Source organism: Dunckerocampus dactyliophorus, chromosome 11 (assembly GCF_027744805.1).
Source record: "Dunckerocampus dactyliophorus isolate RoL2022-P2 chromosome 11, RoL_Ddac_1.1, whole genome shotgun sequence".
In the NCBI taxonomy this organism is placed as follows: Eukaryota; Metazoa; Chordata; class Actinopteri; order Syngnathiformes; family Syngnathidae; genus Dunckerocampus; species Dunckerocampus dactyliophorus.
The window spans coordinates 25,548,824-25,576,702 of NC_072829.1; the positions used below are offsets into that span (position 1 = coordinate 25,548,824).

At 41.1% G+C, this 27,879-nt stretch overlaps 1 protein-coding gene across 1 annotated transcript in view; it reads right to left on the minus strand.

Annotated features, from left to right (window-relative positions):
* col23a1a (collagen type XXIII alpha 1 chain a) overlaps nt 1-27,879 on the minus strand; it is a 142,231-nt gene that overhangs the window by 21,483 nt on the left and 92,869 nt on the right. The window contains exons 3-8 of the mRNA XM_054791565.1: nt 19,446-19,510; nt 14,494-14,520; nt 4,090-4,116; nt 3,977-4,003; nt 2,599-2,625; nt 1,804-1,830 (exon numbers count right to left, since the gene is read on the minus strand). Of these exons, the coding sequence (XP_054647540.1) occupies nt 1,804-1,830; nt 2,599-2,625; nt 3,977-4,003; nt 4,090-4,116; nt 14,494-14,520; nt 19,446-19,510 (200 nt within the window). The remainder of the gene's footprint in view (nt 1-1,803; nt 1,831-2,598; nt 2,626-3,976; nt 4,004-4,089; nt 4,117-14,493; nt 14,521-19,445; nt 19,511-27,879) is intronic.

A 27,879-nucleotide genomic window follows, 5' to 3' on the forward strand; every position in this document is an offset into this window, starting at 1 on the left:
GGAGTGGAGTGGAGTGGAGTGGAGTGGTCTTTTATTGTGGCCAGTCTAAGGCACACCTGTGCAATCATGCTGTTGAATCAGCATCTTGGTATGATAAGGATAAGATTTGTCAAGATGGGAGACAAAATTGTTGCGTTTATATTTTGGTTGAGTGTACTTATTAATATGAGCAATACCAACAAAACACCACAAGGTGACAGTATTGCTCTGCAAACACCTTTCAGTTCCCTCCCTGTTGGTGTCTATCAGGACTCTTCAAAGAGTGACTAGTTTTACTTTATTTTACTTGTATTATACAGTGGTTAGCTTGTCTTTATACATGTATGCCAGTTACGAACGCTACACTGCCGCTTAAAAGATTGTGTCTACAGTTGATAGTGGTTTTATGATGGCAAACTTTTCAGACTGAAACAGATGAATTTACTTTACATGATTTCCTACTGGGGGATAGTTTTGAAATGACAAATGTGGAAGTTACGCTGGAGTCAGTTAAATCTGTCTGTGTGTCATTGCTTCCCAACAGCGAAAGATGCCATTTTTTAAACAAACGAAGTGTGTAATCGTTGCTGTCATAATGAGGGCAGTAGAAGAAATGGTTTTATACAACTTTACTTTCCTGGTGGTAAGACAACGAGTTGTCCTTGTGACTTCTGAGAAGTCGGGTCGGAATGTCAACATAATGGCACTGTGGTTTGGCGTAGTCTCATTCATGATTGTCTCTAGTTTCCAGTCTGTGATGGTCTGTTACTCTGCCTTGTTTGGGTACGCATTTCACTTCCTGCTTCCTTCTTAACAAACAGACAGCTACTGGTTGAGACATTTCCACGAGTTTAAATATTAACTTGATATTATGTACTGTTGAATATTTACAAAATGGTTGGCTAATTTCTTACTTTTACAGTATTAACATTTGCAAAAACAAACACACACACACACACACACCCACACACACACCCACACCCACGCGCACACAGAGTCTGTTCAGTTCTGAACAGAGGATGGCGATTAAGGACTTCAAGGAATAGTAAAAGTATTAGCTGAGAGAAAATACAAGGCAATGACGTAAAATATTTACATATTTACTACTTTTGTTGTGCATAATTTTGTCATACGAGTTCCAAGTTGAAGATGACTGTTGAAGTTGAAGATGCAAACTCTCGATAAATTTCATCCAACAACTTCTCTATCATTAGTACATATTTTGGGACTACCTTTCCTTTTATTCAATAAAATCAAATGATTTTTTTTTTTAAAAAAGGCTAAAGAGGAACGCTAACAGGACCTCCATAAAGTGTAAAAGTCAAGGAAAGAAGTGCTGTTTGAAATGGGGACAGGAAATCAACAAAAACTGCAAAAATCCAACGGAAAGCATACCTAAGTGGGCACACCCTCTTGCAGGTGGAGAAGCCCTTTGGTGAAACACCTGTTTTCAACTCACATGTTGTATTTAGACATTTGCTTGTCCCACTGATTCAGGCCGGATGGCTGAAACGTGTTGGGGCTGATTAAGGTCTAATAAGAAATGCTGTAAACAATAAAGGGTCAGCGAGTGCATTAAAGCACTTTAAAAACAACAGTCAACAAGCGTGCCGCACAAGTATTATAATATAATAATTATTATTTTGTAATACACTATATACATTATATTGATTAATTATTGAAAATACTTTGTTTAGAAATGCAGGCAAAATAGAGCAATTTTGTAAAATTTTCTACCAAATTTTTCATTACATTGTGTGCAAATCTTCATATAACAGTTCAAAGTGTCACATTTTTGTTCTATGACAGAAAAATGTGGCTTACCCTAGGCCCAATGTCTCCTTGGTCACCCTGGAGGGAAAATAGGGAAAATAGGAATTATCAATCATTATCTTTGTACAGGGGAGTAGCTACGTAATACTGTTGGGCAATTGTAACAGACAAGCCAATAAATGACTTTTGAGAGTAGGAAGAAAAAGTATCTCAACGTTAATTTGTCCCTGAACGAGCTCAGGATGTTGTTCCAATTGGAATCATCTGACGGTTCCAATGAGAGCTGCAGTGCTGCTGCTGATTGTTTCTGCCTTGCTGAAGACTTGGAGGCTCCAGTATGCTCTCATCACGTAGCAGAAAGTACTTGAAGGGTGCCAGTTTTCCATACTTCAGCATCGTCTTTCATCTGCAATCCGCACTTGTCAGACTGTGACGGATGCTGTTTATGTCAGCTGTGTTGTTCTTGTGGTCAAGCTTATCTATTAGATTTAATGGCGAGACCGACACATTGTAGGAAAATCATCCTATGCATGGTGCACCTCTGCCAGCGCTCACAGTTGCGATCCTCTCCGACTTGGCCAGAGGTTCAGAGAGCGGGAAAACATCTGGCTATCATCGAGGGCCGTAAACCTGTTAAGTGCCCTGACGTGAGAATGTGGCGAGACACATGAGCTCCTACATTTCTACCAGTAATCTATGGCTGCTTTGATGGATGCCCAGTGAAAATGTGAATGTGGGGGGGCGATGGAGAAAACACCTGATAGTGTTCGCGCCGGTGTGGCTGCTGTTAATTCATGTGAGATAGAAACAAAGAATGCTTAGTTAACAGGTCGTATTGAAACATACCTTTTCTCCCTTGGGCCCAACTGGTCCCTGTGGGAGAGGAGGAGATAAGTGGAGACAGATGGTCAAATCATCTATCATAAGCAACAAGCAGCATGTATCCGAATGAGGCACATTGCAGCATTTCATTGAATGTCAAGACAAGACAGCGCTCTTGTGTCTGGAGGTATTTCACTGTAGGAAGAGTGTATGATGTGACACAGCATCTTATAAGATTGTTGTTTGTGAGCTAGAGTAGGGGGGGGAACTCATTTGTTTAGAACTTTTCACAGTCTCCGGGAATGTTTTTTTTTATACACTAAACACAAAACAGTGGCCCCATGTTGATGTGTTAAGTCAGGGATGTCCAATAGGTAGCCTGATTTTCAGTAGCTCCCCAACTGATCAAAGAATACAGTGGAACCTTGGTTAACATCATGAATCCATTCTAGAAGGTCCGACTCTAACCAAAACGGACGCTAACCGAATAAAATTATGGAAATCCAATAAATCCTTTCCAGAAAGCCAAAAATGTTAAAACCAAACATGTTTTTATAGCTTTACAATTATAGTTTTACATGCAGAAAACAATTTAAAATGCACATAAATTAGAGATGTCCCTTAATATCGGCCACCAATAATTATCAGGCCCATACTGGCATAAAAATGTGATATCTGCGTTGATTTTCCCCTATAACGAAAGCCGATACAGAGCTTTTACCGCCAACGTCGCAAATTTGCAACAATGCTGAGCTTGCTGCATCAGGTAGTTAATACTGTGCTGCTTATAAGTCTGTGAGGATGAAGCTAATCTATATTTAGCAGGCAGCGTAACAACAGAGCTCACAATGAGCATACCAGCTCTATAGAAATCATGGGGGGGGGCATTCGACATACCATTCTTACTCAGGGTATTTTTAAAGAAAAAAAACATCACACAGCAACGTAATAGGTAGATAACAGACAAGACACTACCGGTTACGCCGTTGTAAGAATGTACATACTGTACATGCGCCAATAAAGCCTACTGTTCCATTTATGTACATTTGTGTCTTGTCGTCTGACGGGGAAACGACTTGGCATTTTTGTGGCCCAATGCTTGACGGGGAATCGACTTCTGGTGGCGGGGAATTGTCTTGGCGGGGAAACGACGATATACCGGTGGAACAAGAAACAAGATGGCTACCGTCCGTTTTTTTTTTGTTGTTTGTTTACTCCACTTGAAACATTCCCTTAGGAACAGTGAAAGCGCCTGATGAGGTAGCAGACCAAACACCCGCATGGATCCATTGCTCCAAATGTGGGAACTCCTTTGATGCAAATGACAGGTGATGACGTGGGCTAAGAACAAGCCAACAGGCGTGTGTGTGTTTGTGTGTGTGTGTGTGTGTGAACAGTTTACCTGGCTTCCCTTGAGACCTGGTAGTCCCTGAAAAGAGTTAAAACGCAGAGTTCAAGTGCATCTGATGTAGCCTTGAAGCATTTCTCTGTATTTGTCATTTATGGTCTACTTACTGGTTTACCATCCAAGCCAAGTGGGCCCTGTTGGGAGACAGATAAAGACAATGTATAAAACACACATTTGGGGGGGATGTGCTATTGGGGAACTTTTTGGAGAATACTGTAAAACATTGACATCAGTACGGTCTAAATGCTGAGCTGCCCTATTGTACAAGGTAATCACTGCACCTACGTTCTAAAATAATGTACTTTAGCCTTGACAATCGGGATGGGCATAATAGTCAATTCATTGAATTATATTGTTTGTTGTGGGGAACTGCTTGTTGATGCGGAAAAATGGCGTGCACTACAACAGAGGTGCTGTTGATTTAGTGGCCAAACTAGTTTACCGTAACGTCAGCTTGAGCTACATCCATGCTATGGGGAATGGCCTAGAAGCAGGAGTTCAAAAGATTTCCCCCCATCCCTTTCATTTTTAAAAAGTGGTCATTTGATCGAGATCATCACTAGCTGGCCTGAGTGTTGATAGTAAATGTTAGATAAACATGATGTGATCAGCAGTTGATGGATACATACACACGTGGCATCATTAGAAGAGAAAAGAAGAATGATTCAAAGCTTGTTAAGAGGAATTAGCAGGCAAACGTGAAAAGATTGTGCCATGGTATGAAAGAGATACATGTTATTGTTAAATACAGACTATCCTGCCCCATTCTTTGTATACTATAATGTGTATGTGATTAACTTTACACAATTTAATGCCTTCAGGTGGATTTTATGTTAGAACAATTCTGATGGATACCGTCATAATTATAACCAGTGGTGTTTGTGATTCATTATTTAAACAAAAATTTACCGTAATTGGAATGAACTCAGACGCAGGAACGTAAATAAATAAAATTCTTGGTGCCTGGTGATGTTTGCACTGCTGTTGCTAGGCAGAATTTGTGCGGGCATAGGAACAGGAAGCCAGACAGACATACACTCCTGATCAAAATTTGCAAGAATTTACATTTTGCACTGTGTCATGTCAGTCCACTGCTGATGGGTCATACAACTTCATGTCAAAAAATCCGAACTATCCCTTTAAGGAGGTTCTACGTAAAGCTTCAAAATGCAAAAAGAAAAAATGAGAGTGAGACAAAATCAAAATTGGGTAAGCAAATTATTGCAAACAACCATTACACTGAAATAGGCTGCTCTTGAGCTGATCAAAAGTTTAAGACCATAGCTCAAAGAACCTAAAATAGAAATAAAATGTTCAAAAAAGGACTCAGGAATGAGTAGCTTCACCATTCTTATTAATCACCTCAAAAACTGGTTTGGGCATACTTGATTCTAGTGTTTCCAGGAGGTTAGTGGGAATGTTGCTCCAGGTGGTGAAGATGGCTTCACGGAGGGCATCCACTGTCTGGAACTGATGTCCATTTTTGTAAACTTCCCTTGCCATCCATCCCCAAATGTTCTCAATTGGTATTAGATCAGGGGAACACGCAGGGTGGTCCAAAAGAGTGAGGTTATTCCTCTGGAATAAGTTCTTTGTCAGGAGGACATTGTGAAGTGCAGCGTTGTCCTGTTGAATAAGCCAGTCATTACCACACAGACAAGGGCCTTCAGTCATGAGGGATGCCCCCTGCAACATCTCCACATAACTAGCTGCCGTTTGACGCCCCTGCACAACCTCTGTTGTTGCATTGAAGGAAAAAGCAGCCTAGATCATGATCACGCCCCCTCCGATGTGCCATGTGGAAAACATCTCAGGTGGGATCTCCTCGTCATCGGGACCGTCAAGGTTACATTTCTTCCTCATCAGAGAATAAAACTTTCTTCTACTATTCAATGTCCCATGTTTGATGCTCTCCTGCAAAGTCCAAACAGTCAATTTTGCGGAGTTGAAGGAGACGAGGCCTTTGAAGACATTTTCTGTTCTTAAAACCCTTCTCTCGCAGATGCCGCCTGATGGTTATTGGACTGCACTCGGCACCAGTAACAACCTTCATTTGGGCCGAAGATCGACCTGGCTCGGATTCTCTGGCTCAGGCCAATGACATTTTTTTGGGTGTACCACTTGACTTTTTTGTTCCATAACCCTCAGGATCTTTGAAGACGTTACAAGTGACAGTCTTACTGCGTCCAAAGAGACAGCTTTTTTGCCTTTGCCATCAAGAGATCATGACAGCGTGAATACCTGACAGAAAATGACTGAATCCACATTTTTGCCATGATTTTGGCTTTTAAAGGCTGTGGACTTAACACTTTTCACCAGCTGATGAATAGACTACGTTCATGCGTGTTTGCGATTAATTGCTTACTCAAAATGTTTTGTCTCACGCACATTTTGAAGTTCCACTTAGAACCTCCTTAAGATCCAACTGTGCAAAATATAAATTCTTGCAATTTTCCCACTGGTCTTAAAATTTTGATCAGGAGTGTATGTGGAAAAATGTATCCCAAAAGCAGCACTAGAAGGATTATACGGTGTATTTGTTATGGAATATGCTTTGTATGAAATATGAAATACATATCACAAAGAAAGAAAAGCATCGCCTGTTGCCATCTGTTTTACTAAGCAGAGACTCCAATGAGAGACTCGAAACCATATCAAATGTGTGTGTCTGTGTCTGTAGCGACGTGAACATCCATCAGGCGCTCGAGCAGCTTGTAAATCTCTGTCCAACCTCACCAAAGTGCAAAAACAGCAGTGGAAGTTATCCACCGTGTTAACCTGTACAATAAAAAAAGAGGGAGCAGCCACTGAAGGACCTCTGCAGGCGCTTTCAAGGCCTTTTCAGACCACTTGAACATGAAGTTGGATCAAATTCTCCAAAAAACACTTAAACGTAATGCAGGCAACTTCCTCCTTTAACAAGCATACACAATGTTAAGCTAACTGTTTTTACACGGCCCATCGGGGCCTCACCTTCCTCTTCATCATCGTCATCATCTGGCCTTGGAGAGTTGACTTACTCTCGGCTTCTTCTTTATCACGCTCTGGGGTGCTATCAGCCCACATAGATGATAGGACGAGAGGAAGGCTGGAAGATCTTTTTGCTGAAACTTTTCTGCTTCTCTTATGTGTCGTAAATGCCGTGTAAATGTGAGTAAAGAGATTTACAACATCAACTGAGAAACATTCTCAAGGATGCATTTTTGGATGATTTCTGGAAATGCGGACGTGTGTGAAGTACGGTTAAGTCCAGAAATATTGGGACAACGTTTAAAAAAAAAAAAATCTAAAATCTAAAAAGGCTTCCCTGGGATCGGGTTGTTGGGAGTGTGTATATACTGTATACACACACATACCTCGACTTTCCATAATCTGAGTTGTTCTCTTTTGACTTCTCTTTTGTTATATTACTGGTAGTATGGCAATGGACACGGGACACAATGAATGGACAGACTACTAGACGGACCAGAGAACTTTACATGGAGCTCGGATCATCACATTGCTACAGACATGGGACACGCAATTGCATGATGAAGATCCTGGCTTGCAAACAGCACTTACATGCTTTCTTTGAAACAGGTGTACGTCAACTTGACAGCTCATTATTTGTGGCATGGGTAAACATACATGTGCAAGGCTTTAGCCATGTATGTCGAGGCATGTCTGTTCAACTCGCGAGTTGTATTTTTACTCACATTTCAGTCTGCAGAGAGCGTTCTGTGTATAGCTTCCCGGTACAGGGAAATTCATGATATCAATGATGCAAGAGGCCAGTTATCGTTAATAACTGGCAGGACAGGACGAGCACTCGCATTAATTGTGACGCTAAATTATATGCATACATGTACCGATTAGTGAATGAGCATATTGCGGACTTTGTGCATTATTTCCGTCTTTGTATTTATTTTTATTATGCAAGGGGCTAATTATCGTTAATAACTAGCGGGACAGGAAATGCGAACGCATTAATTATATGCCACTACATTAGTGTATGTCCGTGCATGTGTCCATGTGCCAGTGAGTATATCGCGGGCTTTGACTTTGTGCATTATTTCCGTCTTTCTATTTATTTTTAGTATGCAAGGGGCTGGTTATCATCAATAACTGGCAGGACAGGAGGAGCGCTCGCATTAAATATACTGTATGACACTACATCATGTGTGTGCATGTATCCATGTGTGAGTGGGTATATCGTAGGCTTTAACTTTGTGGATTATTTCAGTCTTTTTATTAATTTCTATTATGCAAGAGGAAGGTTATCGTTAATAACTGGCAGGAGGAGCGACCGCATTAAATATAGGGCACGACCTTATTTGCGTGCATGTGCCCATGCCAGAGAGAGCATATCGCGGGCTTTGACCATGTGGATTATTTCAGTCTTTCAATGTATTGCTATTATGCGAATGATGTCACAGTCTCATTGTGCCTGGTGTGCTGGTGCATGACCGCGTGTACCGTGGACTTTGACTTTGCAGATTATTTCTGGTCGTTCTATTTCTATTATGCAAAGAGTACCACCACTTCATTACACAACGCTCACTACAATACTGCATCTTTCCTGACTTTGTGGATTATTTCAATTCATTTATTTATGTTATGCAGTTGACTGTTATCATTAATAACTGCCGAGATTGATAGCTAAGTTTGATAGCTCGCCTACTTTGTGCAAGTGCTGGTTCACTTTAGGTGCATTGCCTCGTGTGAGAATGTGCCCATAACCTGCCGAATAAAACAAGTGGAAACAAATAAATCAGCGGAATGAAATAGGGCATTAATGTTAAGAACAAGGTCCACAAATCACAATAAAAATTCCTAGTGAATTTAGGGGAAATTAAACGTACCGGTAATTTTTCCGTGTGCTACATGTGCACACATTACCATGTTATCCTGCGGTGTGCCTCGCCAGGTAAGTGGAATGGTCAGCATTCCCACCACTTATACAGCCATTACACACACTTCTGGAAAATAACTTGACCACAGGAGATCACGTCTGTGTATGTTTGTGAATGTGCGTGTGTGTGCGTGTGTGTGTGTGTGTGTGTGTGTGTGTCTGCATGCGTGTGTGTGCGTAGCCCCAACAAAATAGGGCAAGGGGTTGTCTGACTTTTACTGCTCTCCCTACGGTGCTGATTCCCAATTAGCCAATGGGGTGTAATTGTAAAGGATGCAGCTTAAAAGGTAGGGTGTCTGCACATATGAGCAGACATCTCCGCTGCACACTACATTTTGTTCCATAGATTAGGCTCAATGGGCTTAATTATGTGATCTTAAAATAAGGGGTTACTTCCTCTACTTTGGTGATCTCTTCGTCCTTCCTCCTGTCAGTCCTTCTCATGTTTCCGAAGGAACAAGTCAAAGCTACATGACCGCAACTTGCGATACATGACATTCGCCTGTGGCTGCATCCAGAAATATGACTGACATGTTGTTGGCTGAGTGTGTGGCTTTAATGTGCACTCAGCAGCGAGAGAGGCACAGCAATGGAGGCCGTTGACCCACTGTCTGTCACAAACTGACATTGCTATATAAACACATTGACTGTGATGGTGACTGCGCATAGGAATTTGAAACAATTGGGGTATGTTTTCCATCCTGCAGTAATTTTGGTAAATGTTAATTGTTTGACAGCGGGAAGGTTCGAGCCCCTTGGCAGTGATTTATGAGAGGAAGAAGCGAGACGAGCGAAAACATACATCAGCACATATGATCACACACTCACAGCACGAGATTTGCATAAACAACACGTCATTAACGTGGCATTATGGCATTAGTATGAACTGGATTTGATGCATGCATTGCAAGGTAACCAAAATAATAGAAACGCCTCTCATTATGATGCAGTGCAGCGCTACACTACTGCAATAATAAGCAGTACCTATTAGTTCACTATGCGTTATTATTATCATTGTGAAGGCAGAATTTCTGCGACGTTTCATTGTAGGTGTACCTCATGATATGGCCAGTAAGTCTGTATATCCTGTAGTTGTTGCTGAACAAATCACTTATATTTAAAATGCACAGGTCTCATATCAACCTGAGCACAAGGCTTTACAGTTAAACAACTGACCATTTCAAATTTAGAATATATCACTCAGTAGGACCAAAATATATATTATTAATATACAGTACTTTCTAGTCTTATTTTTGAGATATTCATAATAATGACAACCCTTGTGTTACAAGTACTCCGAGAGTCGCCCTTTTCTACATGCAGAACACACTCTGTGCGTAGTGCCGCACCATGCATGAGGGCCCCATTTTGCACAAGGGGCGCATTCTCAGCAAATGCGCAAAGGATGCGCATCGGTGCCGTGAGGCATCGCGCACCAAGTCAGCCTGAGGCAGTAGAGGAAAAAAAAAAAAAAGAGACAAGTAATAAATAGAACTGTGGACCGACTCTGCACTCTCAACATGGTCCTTGAGGGTGCATGGGAGTTTGCCCAACCAGTCCACATAGGTTTTGTGGACTTTGAGAAGGCATTTGACCGTGTTCCTCTAGGAATCCTGTGGGGATTACTGCAGGAGTATGGGGTACCGGGCCACCTAATTCAGGCTGTTCCTTCCCTGTATGACCAGGGTCAGAGCTTGGTCCGCATTGCCAGCAATAAGTTGGACTCGTTTCCAGTAAGGGCTGCACTCCGCCAGGGCTGCCCTTTGTCACCAATTCTGTTCATTACTTTTATGGACAAAGTTTCTTGGTGCAGTCAGGGCGTTGAGGGGATCCAGTTTAGTGGCTGCAGGATTGGGTCTCTGCTTTTTACATCAGGCCGTGACCTCCAACTCTCACTGGATCAGTTCGCAGCTGAGTGTGAGGCGGCTGGGATGACAATCAGCACCTCCAAGTCTGAGCGCAGGGTTTTTGCTCGGAAAAGGGTGAGTGCCATCTCCGGGTTGGGGATGAGATCCTGCCCCACGTGGGGGAGTTTAAGTAACCTTGGGTTCATGAGTGAGAGAAGGACGGACTGTGAGATGGCCAGGCGGATTGGTGCGGCATCTGCAGTGATGCGGACTCTGCATCGGTCTGTTGTGGTGAATGGGTTGCTGAGCCGAAAGGCAAAGCTCTCAATTTACCGGCCGATTTACGTTCCTACCCTCACCTATGGTCACGAGCTTTGGGTACTGACCAAAAGGACAAGATACAAGCGGCTTGAATGAGTTTTTGCCATATGGTGGCTGGGCTCTCCCTTAGAGATAAGGTGAGAAGCACTGTCATCCAGAAGAACCTCGGAGTAGCAGGGGAGAAGGAAGTCTGGGCTTCCCTGCATAAGCTGCTGGCCTCGCAACCCCACCTCGGATAAGTGGAAGAAGAGATGAATGGATAATAAATAAAATCCTGCCGAATTTGGGCCCGAATTTGGCCAGGGGCGGCCCTGACTCCTCCATATGAACACTGCTGCTTTTACCCTCCCCAATCATTTGTTTTGTGTGCACAATTGTGAGTCTGTGGGACTGACTTCACCGTACAAACGACACACAGTGGGATCATCCATATTAAGTTTCCTTAAAGTGCTCTATCGCGTCACATTACAAAGCAGCCGTTAGGTAGTACAAAAGCACTTTTAAGGGGCTGCTGATTAAGACGGTGACAAAGACGAATCGAGTCGCAGACAAATAAAAACAAATGTTTGGTGCCTTCGCTCCACCTGTGTGTAATTAGATGTAGGCATTTCCCGTCAGGAGGGTTGTGCAGTGCCAGGCAGACTGGGAATCGGACGGGGAGAGAGAGCGCGCCCCCCGCCCCCCGGGGACATTGGCTTCCCAAAATCCCAAGTCAGACAACATCCAGAACAACACTCCAGGTAACAACTTCGTGCAACTGCTCTGTGCTGTGCAGTGGCGGTTCTAGCTATAGGCCACATGGGCAATTGCCCGGGGCGGCATTCTCCAGGGGGCGCCGCGGGAAGGGGAAAGAAAAAAAAAATATTTACTAATGCTCAGCACTCATCAAAACCTCATCAAGTCATACGTGTGGCAGATGGGCGCCCTCTACAGGCATGATACTCGCGCCCCCATGCTGGTCAAACGTGATCAAACGTCCACCACGTGACATGGATCAAACCAAAGAAGAAGCGAGGGGGCGGGTGTCTCGGCCTAAGCCCTTAGGTTAATTACAAGGTAAAACATGTAAATTACAACAGTAATTGTTCAAAAATAAAACATATTTAATTGCTAATATTATATTATATCAATTATATCGGAGACCAAGAGTCTCAAACATGTTATTTCACTATGAAAATGTGAAATAAAAAGGGACTTGTAGATGGATATGAGTTAGTTTATCCTTGACTGCTAGTTGGGTGACGGTGGGAGATGATGATGTTAATTTGTGTCAACAAAACATGGAAAATACAAAGTGAAAGCCATCAGGTGCACAATTTAGAAAGAAGAGGAAAGAAGAAGAGGAGAAACCGGCCAAAGATAAAAGGTACGGGGCTATAGCATCACTTAATGTGCACCACACTATGGAATGTAATAAGCTAACGTTACTCGGTGGCTGTAGACAGAAATCACCAATGCTGAATCAATCTTGAGTGGGGGAGGGTGCGTTGGTGTGTTCTGATGAGAATTTGATGACGGCAAAAACCACAAATCAGCAACAGATCTGAGAGCTGTTTAATGTCCGTGCATCCATCGAAGTGCCACACTGCTTACTTGGTGCCGCTGACTGTGGGCCACAAGTGCCACTCTCCCTGGAAGGATCACCTTTTAATAAGGGGCCACATTGCGGCTCTTCTCAATACAGGAGAATAAGCCAATAGCCTTTCAAGCCACTAGAGGCCGCCAAACCTCAGCAGAAAACACCACTGAACAACTGAAATCTGCAGGGACAGTTATGAAGCGCCTATCTTTTATGGTTACTGACATCAAATGTGTACTCTCTTAGAGTAGGGGTGTCAAACCCATGGGGGGCCACATCACAGCTACCCTCAGAGGCCCGTTTGTAACAGCAAAAATTCTGTATATGAATATAAATGTATAATTGCCTCATGATATTATACAATTGCCCATGCATTTGATTATTTTTATTTTATTATAATTTTTTTTTTTTACATATTTACACATTAATAGATAACTTGCTTTGATTCCATATGTCAACGTGACAAGCAGATATTCAAGTATCTATTCATAAAAAAAAGTTTAATATTAAAGTTTAGAAAATATGCATTTACGTGCTGTACAATTTCTCTGTCAAAATTGAAAGAACAAATGCCTTGAGCAAGAAAGGTGAAGTGATTTATTGACGCACATTTTTTCCAGGCTTTCACGGGCCACATAAAATGATGTGGAGGGCAAGCTCGAGTTTGACCTGTGTCTTAGAGCAAGTCCAAAGGGTGTTTCAGCGTGCATATTCCTAGTATACGTTTATGTCGCATGTTCAATCATGGAGTGTAAGAATGCTTTTTGTAATGTGTCCAACATGTAGGATCTTAATTTGATTTTTTCCACTGAGAGTACGTCAAAATACATGTTACAACTTATCAGGTTTGTAGTGTACAATGTTCCCTCGCTACATCGGGGTTAACCTTTTGCGGATTCGCTGTTTCGCGGGTTTTTTAAAGTGCAATTTTGCATTTTTTAACAACGTATGAACGGTTGTGTTGTGCGTCCTTGTGGTGTATAAGAGCGATCTAGCGGTGCTCTGTTGTATCTGTCTGTTATTAAATGCACTACTGCTACCAGTGGAGGGTGGTGTATACTCATGCGAGAATTGAAGACCTGTGGCCTTGGAGTAAAGATGTCATCCCTCCACCGTATCAGCTGGCTAAATATAGCGCCGCAAGAGTTCTGATTGGCTAAGAGAAAACCAGCCCATTGTGCTCTGTGTTCTGATTGGCTGTAGACCATTGTCAATCAATCAATCTTCTTCGTGCGCCACTGCCGTGTTTCCTGTTTGCGTATGATCGCTAGGGCGCCATTATGGAACAGTAAATACTGTAAATGAATCTTAGGTTCGTGGAGGACTACGAGGAGGAGTAAAATACTGCAACAGGAGCAATATGTTTTAACGAGGACACAAAAACGCTACAGCCGAACGGGGGAGGAGTGAATAAGGTGAGTCACTTAATAACTTATTGTGTCCAAGAGATTGATAGTTAAAATTCAAACGAAATCTGAGCTCTGAGAGTGTTTAAACAAGAGAGAAATGTGAGAAAATGTGTGTCTGTCTGAGAAAAGTGTAGAAAGTGTATTGTGAGGGGTTTTACAGCCTTAAAACATAGATACAAATTGCAAACAAAAAAAGTTAGCTACTTCGCGGATTTCACTTATTGAGGGCTATTTTGGGAACATATCCCCCGCGGTAAACGAAGGAGCACTGTGTTCAGATCTCTGTGCTATTCGATCACAGGGCAGGATAATACTGATTGATAACACTGTTGAAGGTTACGTAAAGTAAGAAAATCTGCTTTACAAAGAGGCAACAAATAGAGGAAAATCAGAAGAATTTCCAGGAGAGGTTTAAAAAGAGTTGTGATTGGCTCAAAAGAGGAGTGATAACAAATCCAAATTACCGGGTATCCATCCCGTCCCGCCTTGCCCTGGTGAGGGTTAGAGATTAAAGCATGAAGCATTGAAACAGGTTAGAACAGGGCTGCAATTTGTTCAATATGTTTAGTGTGATTCAGGGTGGACGGCGCCGCTTGCACTGTGTGACTGCACATACATCTATAATAAGTAAGGTGGAACCTCAAAAGTCAAACCCCACACATGGTGTTCAATTCAGAATTGGGCCAAAATATCTAAATCACAGGATTAACTCTCAGTATATCACTACCAATTGTTAAAGGGGACCTATTATACCCATTTTCGGGCCTTTGTATGAAGTTCTGCACTCCTACCCAGCAGCCACACACGATAACCCGCACAGAAAGCTTTCTAGATCTTCCAGACTCTGCACCTCTTCCTGCAGTGTTTCCTGCCTCCTGCCCAAACGGTTTGCGCAATTTTCTCTAACCCCGGCCCTCCTCTAGGTACGCCTCTTGCCGAGCCCACGCCGCTCTGATTGGTCACACTCCAAAGCGCTCCCGAGGACTTCCGGACAGCTGCCGAACGCCCTTTTGTCTGATTACTTACATAAAATAAACACAGGACACTGATCAATTGTTACTTACAGCTTGCTCTTCTGACTCTTCAACACGACCAAGTAACGCTGGAAAGGCGTCGGACTTCAGGAACAGTTTGGCGGATAGTCTAGCTTCGTATTGGCCCACGTTCACAAAACAGTCCCGTGTGAAGTGCCGTTGACAGATGAGCATATTTTTCTCTTGCTGGAATCAGCAACTCCAACCACTTCTGCCTGACACTTGCCTCTTCAGGCACACCCCAACAAACATTTCCTGGGAGCCATTGCTCGACGTGCTAACACCGTGAACAGTGCAAAGCAGAGCAGGGGCGCTGGGCATGCCCATATAAGGAAGTCCGGGTTGCATTGTAACAACATTTATAGATCAGGAAAGAGGAAAAGCATAATAGGTCCCCTTTAAGGTAGTATGTTGTATACAATATTTAACTTCTGTAGTGTTGGACAAGTTCAGGTAAGAATGTCAATAAGTGACATAATGTGAGGAGATCTTCAATGTCATTCAGTACTGCATGATGCCTTTGTCATTTGTCACGTCATGAATGTTTTTACATCTTACAAACAGCGGTTGACTTCTGTTTACAGTTAAACATGTTAAAAAAACACTTACAACGTTTCCTGAACACTTAATCAAAGTTCTATGATGGTGACAGTTGATCCTGGAACAGGTTATTTCTATTTTCATGAAAAATAGTTGGAAAATCCAAACAAATCGGAGGTTGGAACTGTGTGTTTGACCTTAGAGGTTTCATTGCATAATACCGTAGCAACAGGCTGCATAAACTGAGTCTTTGTCTTCGCTTTTTTGTACCAGTTTTATAAAAACAAAAAGTCATGTTTGTTTTTCAAAAAAAGGGACATACCTTTTGGCCGAAGGCATGAATTTATATGTTAATAAAGCAATTTTGACACTGCTGCTCTGCTATTTAAACCTACGGACACCCTTGTACTCAAACAAACTCCACTCACCTAGCTTGACTCTTCCTGCTACGCTATGCTAGCGACTAGACCACTGTGCCACTAATACAATATGATGTGAGACTTGCGTCGTAAATTTTGTGCTGTGAAATCTCAAACCGGAAGGCGGCAGATGTGTCCATTTAGAACGCGGATGTTTTGTGTGCATATAAGTAGGATTTATGAGCCCTCAGAGAAGAATAACTTGCTTTCTGTCCTTAACACACACACATATGTATGCACACACACTTCCCTTGGTGGTCCATTTACTGCTGTGTTCCGAGGGTGCAGATGTGAGACAGTCGATGTGTTTTGTTGCTCTTTTTTTTTTTTTTTTTCAAAACACAGTACACCCACTGGATGTGACTTTTATATGGAGTACCTAGTGCTTACACTGGTTAATACTACCTTGCTGGGAGAGATGGAATTGTACTTACAGGAGGTCCTGCAACAGACATAGAAAAGAGGCATTAGACATAGTGTATGCTTACTGCTCATACATTGTGGTTTGTCTGCAATCAAGTCCCTAAACATGATACAAGAACATCAGATCTGCTGCCAGAGGAGTTTGTGGTGAAGACGTTATGATCAACAGACCTCTGGATAATTTGTAATGTTTTGCATGAGCTTGTGAAGTCATGTAAGGCCTTTGATGGAAGGCAATGCATTCAAGTCTTGTTTTTTTTTTATGTTTTATCATTAAAAAAAACAAAACATTTTCAACCTGTAATGCATTATTTTTTACTGTACACTTTAATTATTAATCTCTAAAATAAATAATGTAAAATATAATACAATAATATATACATTACTACCACTAATAATAATAATATATGTGCATATAATAAAATAAAATATGCACATGTAATGTAATGCACATTTTCTTCTCAAATGCATTTTATTTTATTTTAAGTCTTGTTTTTTCATGTTGTATTATTAACGACAAACATCTACCAATAAATGTAGGTTATTAATGTAATGTGAATGCATTGTTTTACCACCAAATGTTTAATGGTGAATGTGTCCCTAAAAACGGACACTAATTCATGCATTATTGTTTACATTTTTAATTATTAGTAAAGTGGAATCTCTAAAATATAATACGTTAATATATAATAATAATAATAATAATAATGAATGTGTATAATGTAATGTAATGTAATATAATAACACAACACAACACAACACAACACAATATACATTGTGGTCATGAAACAGCATTTTCCATATAAGAAGAAAAATGATCTGTTCCAGGGTGAAACTGTTGCCATTTTAGAAGGACTAATTGTACAGGCATCAATTATTAATGGAGTAATGCGCATTTTCTTGTTTATTGCAATTTTTTTTCCCTGTAAATTTTGAATTGCACAACCTCAGGGGACGTATCCAGCATAAGCATCTACATAAAGGTGGGCTACTTGCGGTGTTTTGTTACTATTCAAACACTTGGCAAATGTGGCCCAAATCTTTCCGTTCTGGTTGACTGAAGAGAAAAATCTGTTTCGTTACACAATGAATGAAAAAGGCAGCGCAACAAGGATGTCAAGGGGAGAAGAAGTTGGAGGTGTTGGGCTTTATGAGGCATGGAGACCAAGTCAATTATGTGTGGTTGTGTCTAGACGCTGGGACAAGGACCTCCTGCGCCAGACAGTAAACAAACACGCACACTCAAAAGAGCAACGCAGTCAAAGTGGACTTAACCTTAAACTTGACACTAATGGGAAAAACAGGAACTTGAGAGCGGTAAATATGAACGAGACAGAGGTGAACAGTGACGAACAGCAAGGAAAAAAATAATACAGAAAGTAGTATTTTGCGCATATATCTTCATCAAATCAATTTTCCCCATAAGAAATAATGCACATACAATTCATTTTTGGCTTTCTGGAACAGATTAACACAAAACACGTTCTTACAATTTCGGTTTTAAATGCAGAAAACAATTTGAATGTATAGAAATAGATATAAATGATGAATGAAAGGGATCGATAAACATTCAAGGTTACTTTTACCCTCACTGAAGATGTGATCCTTGATGTGACCGTTCCCAATGTGGCTGCGAGATCGACACAGACACCACCTTCCTGTTTTGTCATGAGTTAATTCTTGAATTCAATAGTGTTTCTCACCTCAATAACCCAGAATGGAGCCATCATTTTGATAAATAAGGTGAGAAAGACTATTGAATTCAGAAAATAACAAAACAGGAAGATGATGTTTGTGTTCATCTTGCTGCCACATCGTGTCTTTGGGAACAGTCATGTCCTCAATGAAGGTAAAAGTAACCTTAAATGAGCATTTATCGCTTTCATTCATTTACATGCATTTAGAATTGTTTTATGCATGTAAAACTAGAATTGTAAAACCATAAAATCGTGTTTTGTGTTAACATTTTTGAGAGTCATCTGCTGACGACGTCATAGACGGGTGTCAGGACTTCTGGTTGCTGTTTCCATGTAGTGGCGAGCTAACAGGAAGCTAACAAGGACCTTTTGTGATAAAAAATAAATAAATTAAGACCACAGTTGGACTCACGCAGTGTATTAATAACACGACATGACGCACGCCATAATGTATGCTAACCGGAAAATGCACGCAAACCGAGGCAGAATTGTGGCATTAACCGAAAAACAAGCTAACCAGCGCGGACGCTAACTGAGGTTCCACAGTACTCCTATTCTTTATTTCAGGGAATGTCATATTTGGACCGCCATTAACTACCGTAAGTTTTGGTTATATTAACAATTATGTCAATGTCATTATGTCCGCAGAGTTTAAAAAAAAAAAAAAAAAAAAAAAAAAAACTTATTCCGGGTAAATGCCATATTTTTAGAAGCATCTTAAATGAAATCAGGAAGTCGACATTTTAATCAAATATTGTTTTACTTCAAATCCATTGAGATTGAGGTAAAAATAATACCTCTGTCACTGTCCAAACACTTCTGGACTGAACTACAGGGTACGTCCAGCTTAAACATCAACCTATTTGGACCATACCACTTTTACGGCACTCTTTAATACACACATGCATCCCACAAACTCCAATAGTATGGTGCCTAAAGGGTATCGTAGTCATCACATGCAATCCTGAATCAGGGTTTAACACTGCAAACCACATGGAGATGAACTACAGTGAACTGCACTGAACCGCTTGCTAGAAGCTAAAGCGACGCAATAATGGAGGGCAGTGATGTTGGCACTCATTAGGCTCATTATGACTGCAGCTGCAAGTGCTCAGTGAGATAGCCTGACATCTGGACGAGGTTAGTACTACCACATGGGCCAGGTTAACGCGAGGAGATGGGCCAAACTGAAGCCTAAAGGCCCGACTCTCCTGTTGCTGCCTTTGCAGGAGCCTTCCAGCCACTAGCAGAATGTTAGTCAAGACAAGGAAGAACACAAGAAAAGAAAGAGAAGAAACACAACAGGTGGTCGGCTTCGCTTACCCGGTTCCCCTCTTCTTCCCATCCTTCCACGCTTTCCGGGAGGCCCTGTGAAAACACAGATGGAGCAATAAATTCCCCAAATCTGCACTGGATGCTCAAGTAGAGAACAAGTGAGTCTCGCTTGCTGTCTCCCTGCAGGAGGTCATGTGTTGTCTGGCATTAGTGTGTGTTGATCACACACAGCCGACTGCACGTTGCGTGTCATCGGCAGATGGATGAGTGACAGTGACGTAGGTGCCACTGCAAGATGTGAAAACAAAAGTGAAAAAATGCCATCCTCTTCAGAACCAAATGGAAAGTAGACCTGCAGGTGTGTTGGTGCTTTCTTTGGCGTACTTCGATCAGCTTCATTCGACCTTCAAGCTACGGCTTCATGCAGCCATCTGGTAAAAGACCTTCTGGCGTTGATGTGAAGTCTGGTCAGGTTGTAAAAAGTAAGAGGGCAGTGTGGAGTGAAGGATGTGATGTGGCCAGTGAGAAGGCACATTTACGGAGTCATGAATCATTCCGACACCTCTACCGGTTTACGTCAGCATCTACCCAGTTAGCTGGGTTTGCACTTTTCAAGCTGCTCAGTGATGCGCTGTGGAAAATGAATGTATAACTGGTCATTTCAAATGGAATGGGGAAGAAAAACAAACTAAGAAGCCAAAAACTTACCACTTCCACATGGAATGAGAGGAAAACTTGTTTTCACTATGTCATTTCGGACATGCCATGGCTGAGTCCACGCAGTGTTAAGGTAATGTAAAGTAAGGTAATGTCTCATCAGTGTAACAGGACTGACGCCTAGTGACCAGAATACTACACGACTTGTCTTTCCATATTTTTGGACTAGTACTCGGCCATAGTTAACCACAAAACAGTGTTCATTTACGCTAAGTGGCGAGGGACGACTGTACCTTTGTTCCACTGCATCCTCCATTACTCAGTGCTCTTTGTTATGTATAGAACAGGAACCATGCTGTTCCTCATACTTGGTTAAAGATGTTTGGTGATCATTATTGGAGGTAGTATAGCTGCCTAATCACTTCCTGACCGGTCCTATTTTTTAATGGAACTCAGCTTCTCGTTTCTTTTGCTCTTTTCACACAGCAGTGATATGTTATTGGTCATTATGGTACTGGAGAAATAAACAGGTAATAAAAGACAGAATTGCCTGTGCTTACGCTGGAGGCAAAGATCTGCTGTTGCACATTTGGGGTCTGATGCTGGAATTGATGAAAATCGGTCCAGTTTGAATGCAATATACTACTAAACTTTGCATATGACTTATTTTATTACTTATATCACTTATGATGCAAACACAATGAACTGGATGTGAGCCTGAAGGCTGTGAGTCCACATTTGTCTGAAGTGCTCCAGTCCATCTCAACAGTTCTCTATAAGTGGGCTGGGGTCCAAATTTAGGCTGGAGCCAAGTGGAAAGCCATCCGGACCTTTTACCCTGCATGTGTGTGTGTGTGAGGCTTGATGCAGTCGGAAACACATGGATCTGTGTCCACAGCTTTATTTGTCTTTACGTGCAGGACCACACACATAAAAGTCCATCGTACTAATGAATATTCAATTTCTTGCTGACAAATGCAATTGACCTTAACAAGTTTGGAAGCCATTTCTCCATCAAGGCCTGATTAAGGTAGTAAGTGTGTCTAAAAACAAGGACACTCAACTCCTGATTTATTGTAGCATTGCTGCTGAGCCCACAGACATCCACACTCATGTGCTATCTGCCTCTCACAGCTTGCCTTGATTAAGCTACTGTCACATTTATTTCAAACAAAGTGCTTCCAGGTAACAAGGCCCAGGAGTGACCGCCCAAACTTCCCTTCTTTAGGATGCCATTGTGTCCAAGCTCAACAACTGGCAACAATAAAATGAAAGAGAATGTGACACTCGCACACAAACTGTACATACAATATCAAACTAGGGCTGTCGAAAACGGCGGTCACAAATTAATTTCATTAATTACATTTTTAGCGTCATTAACGCGTACGCATCATGTCAAGCCACGCCTCTCTGTTATGATGGAAGACAATAGTGTCCCCACACAGAGGCTGCCGCTCGTATGTAACTTTATTCTGACCTGAACGCATCACCAGGGCAATTCAAACGCCATATACTGTACATATGTATCTCCAACTCACAAACACGTCTCTAGTCCCTTCTTCACCGGAACGACACTTCCTCATTGCCACCGTCTAGTGACAAGACTGCCAGATGCATTCACAGACGCTCCGAACATCACAACAACATCTTTAATATGCGTGCATTTGTGGTCTAAATAAACAGAAAGACAAAGAAAAACCAAGTGTATATTCTCATGACTCACGAAAGTAAGCAAACTGCGGAAGTACACTTTGCTGCATTTAAGTATGCTCGGAAACCCCCGAAAATACATGTACACTCAAAACATGTGAATTCAACTTAAGTAACGGGGTGTCTGTGAACGTAACCCTCGTGGCTCATGAGTGCGATTCAAATGTTCTGCTGTGTTCAAGAGACTAGCGATAGGCAAATACATTTTCAGATGTCGCATCTTTTGGCTGATTTAAATTTTCAGTTAATTTGGTGCGGTTAATCCATACAACTATGTAGAATTGCGTCCTGAGTTGTGTTATCTTTTTGTTCATAAGAGTAAAAAAAATGGGCATATTTCACGCGCAGTTGCAAACGGTGATTAAACTAATTAATTCATTTGAAAACGGATGAATTTTATTAAATTTTTTAATGATTTGACAGCCCCTACATAAGACACAACTCATCTACCCACAGTTGCTGCCCACAACCTCTTTTACTTTTTATAGTTTATTTATACATTATCATTTTTCCCAACTCATATCTATCTAATAATGTAACTCAGTATTAACGGAGGGCGTTGTAGATAGGATGAATAACAGCAGGGTCCACGTGTCTCCATATGAAATCACTAAAGTGGATGCTTTCTGTTTATGTTTCATGCACAAATACAGACAGTTCTCCCTCACTATCTCCTGATCCGTCAAAGTTTCCTTGTGTTTGTCCAACTTTCCGTCCTATATAAAAAAGGGTGGGGGGTATGCAGCTGAAATGGAAGTGATTCACACGCTGGTGAGTCATCCTTTCGCCGTGGTGCATCTCTCAACGTGGGTCAAACATGGGTTCAGCAGCTTTGAAACGGTTCACACCATGGGCACATTCTGAACCAGACTGCCTCTGCATTTAAAATTCAGCTGCACACTACGCAAAAGACTTAAAATTATGCAAAACAGAGCAACATGTTTTTCCTGTATACCAGAGGTATCCAACCTTTTTTCTTTTGTGAATGAAAACGTCCGAAAGCTACCGGTACTCATTTTTTGTAGAATTATTTTCATAGCTTATTTACACACAAACAGAATACGCTTGTTTTGCCAAAACATTAAAAAAAATGTTGGTATCCACTCACTTGCTCATCTGCATCTTGTATTTCCGTATGCATTTCTTTCTTGTGGAGTTCTCGCCAACTGTCACTACTAATAGAGCAACTTTGACAAAGCTATTAAGCTATTTGTGTTGTATTTATATGACTGGCAATATTTAAATTATACGTCAGTCACAAGGCAGATCTAAACTCAAACAAAAGAGAAAATATGACGTGAATTTGTGAGAAAAAAAGAGTCTTAAATTTACAAGAATAAAGTAAAGGTAAAATTACGACTTTTTTTCCTCGTAAATTTCCAACTCGTAAATTTACGAGAAAATAAGTCGTAATATTGCCTTTGCCCAAGGCCACATGAGTCCTCCCTTTTCATAGCCGTCTCAGGCAATGCCTGTTATGGAGTATTAAAATAATCGGAGATTTCGAGAAATTTACGAGAATAAAGAATGTTTGAGAAAAAACTCGTAATATTACGAGAAAAAACGTGTAACTTTATGTTACAAGCATTGCCTGAGACAGCTATGAAGTTGCCTGCCCGGACCGCCGTCTTGCCGGAACTCTCTTGGGCATGTGGAGGGGCGGGGTAAGGAAGGGGGAGGTGAGAAGGGCTCGACATGCTAATCTAAATGCTAAATGCTGAAGCAAGAGGAAAGTTTCCTTCCTTCCCGAAGAGCTATGGTCTATTTTCCCCTCTGACACGTCTGACATGATGACACGTAATATTACGACTTTATTCTCATGAATGTACAACTTTATTCTCGTTACATTACGACTTTGTTCTCGTAAATGTACAACTTTCCGGAAATCTCAAGATTTTCCAATGTGGCCCTCCTACTCTGTTGTACATTTCCAATTATTTTCTGCAATTTTCTGCAACTGTAATTGTAAAACTATAAAATCATGTGTTTGTGTTAGTATTTTTGGCTTCCTGGAAGGGATGAATTGGATTTACAGGATTTCTTTTGGGGCAAAGTGATTCGGTTAACATCTGTTTTGGTTAGAGTCGGACCTTCTGAAACAAATTAATGACGCTAACCAAGGTTCCACTGTAGTTATAACCTGTGAGCTGCTTTGTACAATAGCTCCCACACATGACTACCATTCACGTGCACGTGAATTACATGCTGTTAACACGCATACTGTACCTTTCTATTGAAATGTATGGCAAACATGCACAGATGTATTATACAACGGCAAGAACACACCACAACCAATTTTTGGTGTTTTTCTGGAGTTTTACAATAATAATAATAATAATAATAATAATAATAATAATAATAAGGATGCTAGTTTTATGGCTGTGTGCAACATTTACAGCTGGAAGACTTCTATCAACTAACCTTACATGTTTATGAATGCTGATAGGTCTGGAAACATTTGAGTTCCTCCAGTGGTTCATTTGTGTGACATAATGCGCATTTTGGACTCTTGTGCTTCCTTGTGAGGGTGTGCGTGAAACTCTAGCACTCCTCTGCAGGTCTGTAAAGCTGATGTGTTGTGTAGCAGGTGGTTTGTGTTGCGCTGGTGCTGGAAGTCTGCATGGGCGCCTGCATTTCACAGTTAATGTAAGGCGAAGGCGCGACAGGACCCACCCCACATGAGACAGGCGGAAAGAGACGGTCGCAGTCGAAACAATGAGAATCTGAACTGGCACCAGCAAAACTCAACTGATGACTCCAAAGTGGATCAGAACATCAACATGGAGCAGCTCATAGCCTTTTTTTGTTTTACTGAAAACTGATAAATGTATCTGCGTTTACACTGTTTGTTTACAGCAAATAGTGCATGATTAAAGACAACCAATGAAACCCAACAAAATCCTGACTCTGAGTGCTTGTGCATGTGATGATGGAAAAGTCAGTGCACACTCTCGCGTGACAATGCTCAAAATACGCTAAACCCGCAAAAACAAACTCGACTCGGCCACCGGTAAATCACACACATGTTCACACAAATACACAGTCACAATTAAGAAGCGTGTTTGCTGATGCTAGCCGTTTTTGTGTGTGTGATTGAAAAGGTTGTTTTCCAGCATTAGTTCAAGCGGCAAATATAATTGTAACAACAGCATTTCCAATTCTTTGTAAAATAGCAGCTTTAAAACATGTGGATGATAGTCTGACTTGTAGGAGAGGAGAAAAGCCTGCGTTCTAGGTCTGTAACGTTGGTGGACCAGCCAGGGCCCTCTCAGGTTTGCTGAGCAGAAGCATTAGCGTTAATGCTACTTTTGTGTGGAGAGCTTTGAAACTTTGCTGCATGCTAAAATGGCAGTTTATATCAAGATGTGATTTTCAACATTCATTATCATTATCCCTCCTTAGCTAACAATGCCTTTCTAGCTTAAGAAAAAATTCAATAGGTAATTCAATATTTATCAGTGTGGCAAATATCAATACACTTTTTAATATCAATACACAAGTTTTAATATTTCTGGTTAACTTATATATTTATATATCTCAGGACAAAGCTTTGTGATATTATTAGTTATTAATATCAACATTTCAATTTTTTGTCCACACATTCTGCCTTTTCGCTCTATTTTTCCCATTTCTGTGTTATAGTTTTTTTTTTTGCTGGCTACAAATTGTTCTCAGGCCACACTTCAGACACTCCTGACTATGACTCCCAATTAAGTTACACTTTTTAAAAATACATATATTGAACCAAATTTTACAGTTTTTCTTATATTAAGCATTTTTAGCATAAAAATGGACAAATGAACTAAAATACATAAATACGATGCATTCAAAGAGTTTGTGAATATGTAGCATTCACTAGGTGACGTCGTACACTCACGTTCGGTGAGACACAAACGCCAGACTTGATCGTCAGAACAACAGACTATTATTGCAACAACGGGTAATACTCAACTCAGAACCCCCGACGTTACTTCCTGTCCACCCGCCACTCAGCTCCCCTGAGGAGAACACATTTAGAGTAACAAACATGAACACGTTTTATTCATGTCTTAAATGGCTTCTTTACTTTTATTATGTCTACTATACTGGGTAATATAGTGTAAAGGTGACTATCGGGGTGTTAGTTCATGTCTAGAGGGCTCTAATAATGTTAAAAAACTTATTTAGAAGGTTGTAAACAGGTTTTCTATGCTCTAAATATGAAAATATCCAATTTATAAATAAGGTCTGGAACTAATTACCCACAATAAATGTGGGATTACTGTATTATGCCGACAGCTTTACCCTGGAAGATTAGTTCATATTTATTTATTACAAATATTTTGTTTGACCTTAAAAAAAAAAAGTCTGTTCTACTCATCAATGTGGTCTCCCCTGTCTTGTACTCAGGCCAATTGGATCCCTTCTGTCCATTTACTGTACAGTATCTTAAAGTTTTGGAATTTTAGTTTGTTCTCTGTTAATACTTGTTGTGTCCTAGAAGCCTTCTAGAGTTTGGTTTACCTTTGAGTTTGCTTCAAGAGTTCCTGTAGTTTCTATTAAGCCATTGTTAAAATGCTGGGAGTGAGAATGAGAGTTATTTTTGCAGACAAGCAAAGTTTGGGACCACCGGTGTTGCAAAAACATCCAGGATGCCTGAAGGTGTGAAATCCAGTCCTCTCGGAGAATAAACACAAGGGTTAACACGCCTAGCAACGCACGCAGAGCACACACTATGAAAATAATTGAGTCACCTTAAGGAGCACAGCCAAATACTACAGTATGTATTCTAGAAGAAGTACCTGCGAGGTACGTTAGATGTAATGTCATCATTTATCGCAGGATCTGCGAGTTTCAAATACTTAGAAAAAACTATTTTTTCCCAGTTATATTCTTTATTTAATCCTAAAATGTGTTTCTGGTTTGATGCTCTGGAACATGTTAAAGCAAAACCAGAACAAAGCACCAAGAAGGTGTGTGTGTGTGTGTGTGTGTGTTGGTCCTCTATACTGTAAAGTCTGTTAATCACCATAACTTTAAACGTCAGCATCTGTGCTGATGTGAGAGCCATGGCTGAGGAAGCATGGTGGAACTAAGTCAGCCCACTCTCTCTTGTGCAATCCTGCCAACTGATCAAGACATTATTTCTCCTGTCCATCTTTTCACAAGGTACACGGTCCCTCTAATCCCCTCACCTATTATCCTTAAGTGACGCCTTGCTCTGCTTTGTATCGCCTCTTCTGTCACACAAAAAGCGGACATGACACTGTGGATGTGGTCAAGGTGAGAGCATGCAATAGCTTTTTTCCCCTCACTGCTGCGTTATTAGAGACAGGTTCAATTATGGCCCTAGATGACGCTCTACAGCATGTTATACACATAGGCTACCCCCTCCTTTAGTGTCAAATATACAGTGGCGTGAAAAAGTGTTTGCCCTCTTCCTGATTTGTTATTTTTTTTGCATGTTTGTCACACTTAAATGTTTCATATTATCAAACAAATTGAAATATTAGTCGATGACAACACAACTGAACACATGCAGTCTTTAAAATTAAACTTTACTATTAAGGGAGGAAAAAAAATCCAAACCTACATGGCCCTGTGTGAAGAAGTGATTGCCCCCTAAACCTAATACCTGGTTGGGCCACCCTTAGCAGCAACAACTGCAATCAAGCATTTGCGATAACTTGCAATGAGTCTCTTACGGCGCTGTGGAGGAATTTTGGCACACTCGTCTATGCAGCATTGTTGTAATTCAGCCACGTTGGAGGGTTTTCCAGCATGAAGCGCCTTTTTAAGGTCATGCCATGCCACCGCATCGCAATAGGACTCAGATCAGGACTTTGACTAGATCACTCCAAAGTCTTCATTTTGTTTTGTTCGTTTCAGCTTTTTTGGTAGACAGCAGAATTCATGGTTGCATTTATCACAGCAAGTCTCCCAGGTCCTGAATCAGCAAAACAGCCTGTGACCATCACACTACCACCACCAGATTTAACTGTTGGCTTGATGTTCTTTTTCTGAAATGTGCCATTACTTTTACGCCAGATGGGACACACACCTTCCAAAAATTTCAACTTTTGTGTCGTCAGACCACAGAGTATTTTCCCAAAGGT